The sequence below is a fragment of the Mus pahari genome, chromosome 3 (genome assembly GCF_900095145.1).
Source record: "Mus pahari chromosome 3, PAHARI_EIJ_v1.1, whole genome shotgun sequence".
In the NCBI taxonomy this organism is placed as follows: Eukaryota; Metazoa; Chordata; class Mammalia; order Rodentia; family Muridae; genus Mus; species Mus pahari.
In genome coordinates this window covers 88,795,575-88,803,127 of record NC_034592.1, presented here as the reverse complement: position 1 = coordinate 88,803,127, position 7,553 = coordinate 88,795,575, and the positions used below count along the sequence as shown (strand labels likewise).

Genomic DNA, 7,553 nt, shown 5'->3' with positions numbered 1-7,553 from the left:
AATATTTTCCTCCAGTTTTCAAGGAGCCAGGAGCTGCTGAGAAGATTCAGGTTTCCCTTCCCGCTCCAATGCTGGGTGATCGATCGACAACTACAGCTCCAGGAAAGCCAATGCTCTTTCTCCACGTTCGGTACCAGCACTCACATTCGTATAGATGTATCTAGACACACATAATTCTTTTAAAAGTTATTTCTTAAATTGATGTTTGAGCCAAGTAGTAGTGGCGCACGCCTTTAATCCCAGCACTCAGGAGCCAGAGGCAGGTGGATCTCTTGAGTTCAAGGTCAACATGGTCTACAGAGTGAGTTGTAGGACAGCCAGGGCCACACAGAGAAAGCCTGTCTCAAAACAAACAGTTGATGTTGAGCTTCATTAAAAAGGAATTGAAATTTGGATTGGGATTAGGATAAAATTTCTAGCAATTTCTTAAAGGACTCTGAATGTATTTCTGTCATTTTTACTACATATACATATAGAAAGCAATTTTCTCAGAATAAACAAGTACAAAATCACAATGTTGCTCAACTTTGAAAAACATTGAAGATGCCATATATACTTCAGTGTCAACTATTCAGCCAAGAGTTAATTACTTCTATAATTTTTTTTTCCCAGACAGGGTTTTGTTTTTTTTTGTTTTTTTGTTTTGTTTTGTTTGGTTTGGTTTTTTGGTTTTTTGAGACAGGGTTTCGCTGTGTAGCCCTGGCTGTCCTGGAACTCACTCTGTAGACCAGGCTGGCCTCAAACTCAGAAATCCGCCTGCCTCTGCCTCTGCTGGGATTAAAGGCGTGCACCACCACGCCCGGCTATAAAGTATTTTTATAAGCATATCTATCAGTGTGCAAATTCCCCCCTCCCCCATGTCTGTCTCTAAGTCTCTGTCTTTGTCTCTGTCTCTCTCTTCTCAAAACAGGGTTCCTCTGTATAACCTTAGCTGGCCTACAACTCACTCTATAGACCAGGCTGGCCTTGAATCTACAGAAATTTGCCAGTCTCTATCTCTCAAATTCCGAGATTAAAGTCATGCACCATCACACCAGCTGAGTGGCATTCGTTTGTTTGTTTGTTTGTTTTTGAGACAGGGTTTCTCTGTGTACCCCTCCCTGTCCTGGAACTCACTCTGTAGACCAGGCTGGCCTCTGATCTCAGTCAGAGCTCTGCCTGCCTCTGCCAGCTGAGTGCTGGGATCAAAGACCTGGGCCACCACCACCTGGCTGTCATCCTTTTGTAGATGCATGTCAGTATTTAACTGTTTTAGAAATATTAAGCTGAGTAGTGGTCGTGCATGCCTTTAATCCCAGTACTTGGGAGATAGAGACAGGCGGATCTCTGTGAGTTCAAGGCTAGCCTAGTCTACAAAGGAAGTTTCAGGACAGCCAAAGCTATGCAGAGAGAAACCTTGTCTCAGAAAACCAGAAAAGAAATATTTTGTTAAAAATACTATGCTTGCCCTCTGACTACATATACAAATACATGTGAGTGTGCCAGTCTCTCTCTGTGTGTATGTATTTGAGTCTATTTCTGAATTCTTTGTCAATCTATGTGTCTATATATTTAAAACCTTACAGTCTTGAAATCAGCACAAATCTTGTAGCTGCCTTTGTAGAGTAGTCATGGCTCTCTGGGTCTTTTGCATTTCTATATAAATTTTAGAATCAATTGGGAAATTTCAAAAAAGTCTGCTGGGTCTTTGGTTAGAATATTGACTTAGAGGAAATTGACATCTCTATTATATCAAGAATTGAAAAAGTATTATGTAGGCTTTATTTTAGATATTTGTTATATCTTACCAATATGCATGACATTAATTTTATTTTTTTTATTTTTTTATTTTTTTAAAAAAGCTTTATTTATTTATTATATGTAATTACACACATAGCTGTTTTCAGACACTCCAGAAGAGGGCGTCAGGTCTTGTTACAGATGGTTATGAGCCACCATGTGGTTGCTGGGATTTGAACTCCTGCTTGTGGACGTTGTACATCGTGGTGCGGAGCCTAGTGCGCACCACGATGTACAACGTCCACAAGCAGCTTTTCAGCAGCAATGGGGAGCAAAGGAAATGAATGCAGTTGGCAGGGAATTTTTTTTTTTTTCACCTAGAAACTTTTCATCTGTTAAACCTTGGGCAAAGCAGTGACATTGCTTATCTGTTTGTTTAATCTGTTTATTTATTTACATCCCAAGCACTTCGCCCACCCCCACCGTGTTGCCTGGTTTTAAGGTGAGACCTTATGTATAAAACCCAGGCTGGCCTTGAACTTCTGAGTCTTCTGCCTCCACTTTCCTAGTTCTGGAACTGTAAGATGATGACAACAATGACTCTTCCTCCTCCTTTCTCCTCCTCCTCCTCCTCCTCCTCCCCCTCCTGCTACTCCTTTTTTTTTCCTGAGAGGATCTTGGCTGTCCTGTAACTAGCTCTGACCTTGAACTCACAGATATTTGCTTGCCTCCCAAGTACTGGGATTAAGCTAACTTTTTGTTTTCTGTTCAGCAATCTTAGAGGGAATCGTGTTTTATGTGTTCTATGAATGTTTATTACTTTTAGGATTCTAGGTAAAGGGAAGCTGCGACAAAGCCAGGCCTGCTGTTTGAAGTGTTGGGACAGAGTTCTCAGTGCAGCTGCCATCGCTGTAACCTAACAGACTTCTCGTGCTGGATTCTGTTGCAGCCAGTCCCCCTCGGCTTGTCACTGTAGAGGAACTTCTAGAAACAGCGAAAGGAGTCACCAACATGGCTCTGGCCCATGAAATTGTAGTAAATGGAGACTTCCGGATTAATGCTGTTGAATTAGCCGAAGGCAGGTGCGTGCATGGACTTGTGTACTAACTACAATCCATTCCAATTCTGGGAATGGATTTTCGTTCAATGCCAGTGTGTTTAAGTACATTCTACCTTTTTTACATCAGTGATGAAAATATTTCTAGGTCAGGAGTGACTGTTGTGAACTTGGGTCTGAAAGCCACGTGTACTTCAGGATACAAATAAAGGCTCTGGAGTCCGTGAAGACCTTTGATGCCATCGTTTCCCTATTAGGATGTAGTAGCCACTCTTGTTTTTCCAATGTTGTCAGTGCGCTGTTTCGTTCACTTCTGTTAACTGTGTCATCTAATTCCCAGCCAGGTGAGGTGGCACATGCCCATAATCCTAACGCTTGGGAAGTAGAGACAGAAGGATCAGTTCAAGGTCCTCCTCAACTATGTAGTAAGTCAGAAGCCAGACAGGGCTACAGTGATCCCCTATGCCAAAAACCCAGAAACAAAACAAGATAATAATAAAAGGTAAAGGCTGGAGAGATGACTCAGTAGTTAAGGGTACTTACTGCTTTTGCAAGATAACTTGAGTACAATTCCAGGCACCTATGCTGGGCAGTGTACAATCACCTGTAACTCCATTTCCATGGAGAGTCATTGCCTCTGGCTCTGTAGGCACCAGTATTCACATATGTGTATCATAGGAACTTGCTGAAGTCAGAGAAATGAAAATTACCAACTCTGAATTCTCTACAGTCTTTCAGAAATTTAAAATGTGTGTATGTTAGCTGGGTGTGGTGGTGCAAGCCTTTAATCCCAGCACTTGGGAGGCAGAGGCAGGNGGATTTCTGAGTTCGAGGCCAGCCTGGTCTACAAAGTGAGTTCCAGGACAGTCAGAGCTATACAGAGAAACCCTGTCTCGAAAAAAAAAAAAAAGTGTGTATGTTTTTCCTGCCTGCATTTATGTGTGTCATGTGCATGTGTGATGTCCACGGGGTCGGAAGACAGCGTTGGATCTCCTGGACCTGGAGTTACGGAGAGTTGTGAGCCACCATGTGGGTGCTGGGAAGTAAATCCATATCTGTTGCCATAAGAGCAGCACACGCCTTCACTGCTGAGACGTCTCTCCAGCACGCCAGTCTTTCCCTGATGACGTTGTTATGGCTCGTCACCGGATTCATGTTGGCTATTAAGTGAGGTGAAAGCCACTCTTCTTAAGAGGCAAAATAAATAGTGTGTCATCAGCTTATACCCAGTACGCATTTCCTTGGTTCCTATGGTTTTAAAGATTTGTTACTCTATAGACACAGAGTTTATAATTTTGAAAGTGATTTTAAACACAGGCATACATAATATTTGACTTTTTATTTTTTCCTGATGTCTTTAGCTTGGAGAAGAGAGTAAAGGAGATTGTACATAAAGCATTCTGGGATTGCTTGAGTGTCCAGTTAAGTGAAGACCCCCCAACATATGACCATGCCATCAAACTTGTCGGAGAGATCAAAGAGGTAAGACTAAGAGTGAGTGGTGCTTAGGGACCGTTTACTATGCCAGAAAACTAAAGAAATCAAGGGCCCCAAAGTTAATTTATTTGAAGGAAATTGGATTATTTGATGTAGCCACTGCTGCCCTTTAAAGTCTTTTTTTCAACCAAGTCATGATAACTGAAGGTTCTGCTTTTGTCCAACGAAGAAAATGTTCATATTGCTTAGAGACTACAAAACTTGCATTATGAAGTAGAGTATTTATGAATTTTTAGTAACTAACATTCAATTTATATTAGCCAAAAAGTAGTTATGCCTTGGGATAGAAAAGGCTGGGGATGGAGGACTTTCCTTGGTGGCTTTAACCTTCATGCTGAAGAATTGTTACCTGGGTAGAATCAGTGGTTGGCTCACAGGTTTCCATAGCAACTGACCTTTCCTTTGCTTATCATTGATCAGTTTTAGGCAAACATGGTAATACATACCCTGATGCTAGCTAGCCCTTGGGAGGCTGGATGGTAGCTAGCGTGTAGGCAGATGGGGCAGCACATCAAGACCCTGCCCCCAAGAACACACACAAACCAACTAACCAACTCCCAGTGTTCTCTCTGGTCCAGGCGATTGCTAGAATATGAACAAAGCTTAACTAGTTATTTTTAATGATTCATGCGCATGCTTGTCTGTATATTTGTTAAATAAGAGGCTGAAAATATGTGCATTATAATAGCAATAGGTAATCCTTTCCTTTTGAATAGTAATAAATCCTTTATGTATAGTAAAAATGATTCATGACTGAGAAATTCTGATTAAACCTAGCTATGCTCTCTTGTAGACTCTGTTATCTTTCCTGCTGCCTGGTCACACTAGACTAAGAAACCAGATAACTGAAGTCTTGGATCTGGAGCTGATAAAACAAGAAGCGGAGAATGGGGCCCTCGACATTTCCAAGCTGGCAGAGTTCATTATTGGCATGATGGGGATATTGTGTGCACCTGCTCGAGATGAGGAAGTTAAAAAACTAAAGGGCATTAAGGAAATAGTGCCTCTCTTCAGGTATGGACTGTGTCCATAGCAGTACTTCTAGTTGAAAACCCATTGCAGATTTATATTTCATAAAGCCTAGGAACTCAGTCATTTCAAAAGTATTTCTAAAACAAACATCTGAAAACACAGAAATGTTAGAATTTTGTCACTAACTGCCACTGTTTCTGTAGCTCTAAGAGGCTAAGGTAGGACCTTGATTTCAAATCTATTTTGGGGGCACACAGTGAGATACTGTCTTAAAAAAAAAAAAAAAAAGAATGAGTAAGGGCTGCAGAGATGGTTCCGTGGTGGAAGAGGGCAGGCTGCTTCTCCAGAGGACCCAGGTTCAATTCCCAGCAACCACATGGCAGTTCACAACCATCTGTAACTCACACAGGCATACATGTAGGCAAAATACCAATGCACATAAAATTGTCATTTAAGTATGACTGAATTAAATAAATAAGTAAAATAAAGAAGAGAGAGAAGTGACTCTCAGGATGTTCTAGCTTGTGTCATTGCCATAAAACTACCGAGCACAACTAACCCCTTGCCAACTTGACACACAAACATATCACTCTTCAATTAGAACCATTTCTTTCTCATTTAGCTCCAAGATGGCACAGTAATATTAATATCACAATATAAAACGTACATAACTTTAAAAGTCCCATGGTGTTTATAAATTCAATTACACTAAGAGTTCAGTCTCTTTAAAATACTCAGCCGGGCGTGGTGGCGCACGCCTTTAATCCCAGCACTCGGGAGGCAGAGGCAGGCGGATTTCTGAGTTCGAAGCCAGCCTGGTCTACAGAGTGAGTTCCAGGACAGCCAGGGCTACACAGAGAAACCCTGTCTCGAAAAACAAAAAANAAAAAANAAAANAAAAAAAAAAATACTCAAGTCTCTAAAATCCCAAAATATCTTTTTTTTAAAAAATATTTATTTATTATATCTAAGTACACTGTAGTTGTCTTCAAACACACCAGAAGAGGGCGTCAGATCTCTTTACAGATGGTTGTGAGCCACCATGTGGTTGTGGGATTTGAACTCAGGACCTTCAGAAGAGTAGTCAGTGCTCTTAACCTCTGAGCCATCACTCCAGCCCCCAAAATATCTTTTAAAAACTCAGTCTCTCAACTGTGTTGGCTTTTATAAAAATCGTAATTAAATTAAATATTTTACCTCAAGAAGGAAGAGCCAGGGCATAGTCACAAACAGGTTAAAGCAAAACCAAACTACGACTGTGTAAATCTCTCAATGTCCAGTGTCTGGGAGTCACTCCTGATATTTTGGGTTCCTCCAAAGAGCCTGGGCCATCTGCCCTATGCAATACACAGAGCTTGTCTTCTAGGTTCAGGCTGGCTCTAGATGACTGCTGCTGTTCTTGGAGGTTGTTCCATGGTATTGGCATCTCCAAAATGCTGGGGTCCTCTGCAACTAGGATGTACCTTGACCAATAGCCTCGCCTGGGCTCTCATCGTGGTGCAAAGCCTCAACTTTCCTCATGACTCCTTCAATGCTGGGCTGCTTCTGCTGTCCTGGCTCCACCTTCACCAATGGCCTCTCCTGGCCTCTCAGGGTGCCAAGCCTCAGTTGCTTTTCCTGATCCCTTCATGCCTTCAAAATGAGTTCAACCTGGTGACTCTTACACCGTCCCAAATTCAGCTGCTAGTATGAGGGAGAATGTTGGTCACCTCAGGAACACGGCTTCTGTGTACTGACTGTTGAAACGCCTCCAGAAGGTTTCACCTTCGTGATGCTGGTTTCGTAATCACCACACATTTCTTAGCTTCACCTAGCCAGCATCAATTGTCCCAGGAATGCGAAGGTTTTACTAAAGTGTTTCTGGTCTCTTGTAAATCATAACTGATTCTTCACCTCTGGCTAACAACGTAAGAACCACAGGTTGTCAACTCAAAATAGCAAACAGCCTTGATAGTGTCTTTAAGTGACTCTCCCACTTCCCTCTGGAACTTCACATGCCAGTCTGCACTGCTCTTAACAGATTCCAAGCTCCCACAGAAAAGCTCACTCAGCTTTGAACACTCGATGGCTTTTCTAGCCCAAAGTTCCAAAGTCCTTCCTCAAACCTCCCCAAACAACATGGTCAGGTCTGTCACAGTGATACCCCATGATCCTAGTACCACTTTGTCTTGGGGTTCCTATTGCTGTGGTGAGATACCATGACCAAAAACAACTTGGGGAGAAAAGGGTTATAATTTTTTTTTTTAAGATTTATTTATTGTTATATTTAAGTACACTGTAGCTGTCTTCAGATATACCAGAAGAGGGC

The 7,553-nt window shown here is 41.8% G+C and overlaps 1 protein-coding gene across 3 annotated transcripts in view; it reads left to right on the top strand.

Moving 5' to 3' along the window:
• Positions 1–7,553, top strand: part of Tcp11l1 (t-complex 11 like 1) — a 35,952-nt gene that overhangs the window by 10,113 nt on the left and 18,286 nt on the right. Inside the window, exons 3-5 of one of the 3 annotated variants that reach the window (XM_029537072.1) lie at positions 2,669–2,801; positions 4,138–4,258; positions 5,067–5,287. In XM_029537072.1, the coding sequence (XP_029392932.1) occupies positions 2,669–2,801; positions 4,138–4,258; positions 5,067–5,287 (475 nt within the window). Of the gene's footprint in view, positions 1–2,545; positions 2,802–4,137; positions 4,259–5,066; positions 5,288–7,553 lie in introns of all 3 variants that reach the window. The other 2 variants (XM_029537073.1, XM_029537074.1) reach the window with 2 other exon arrangements.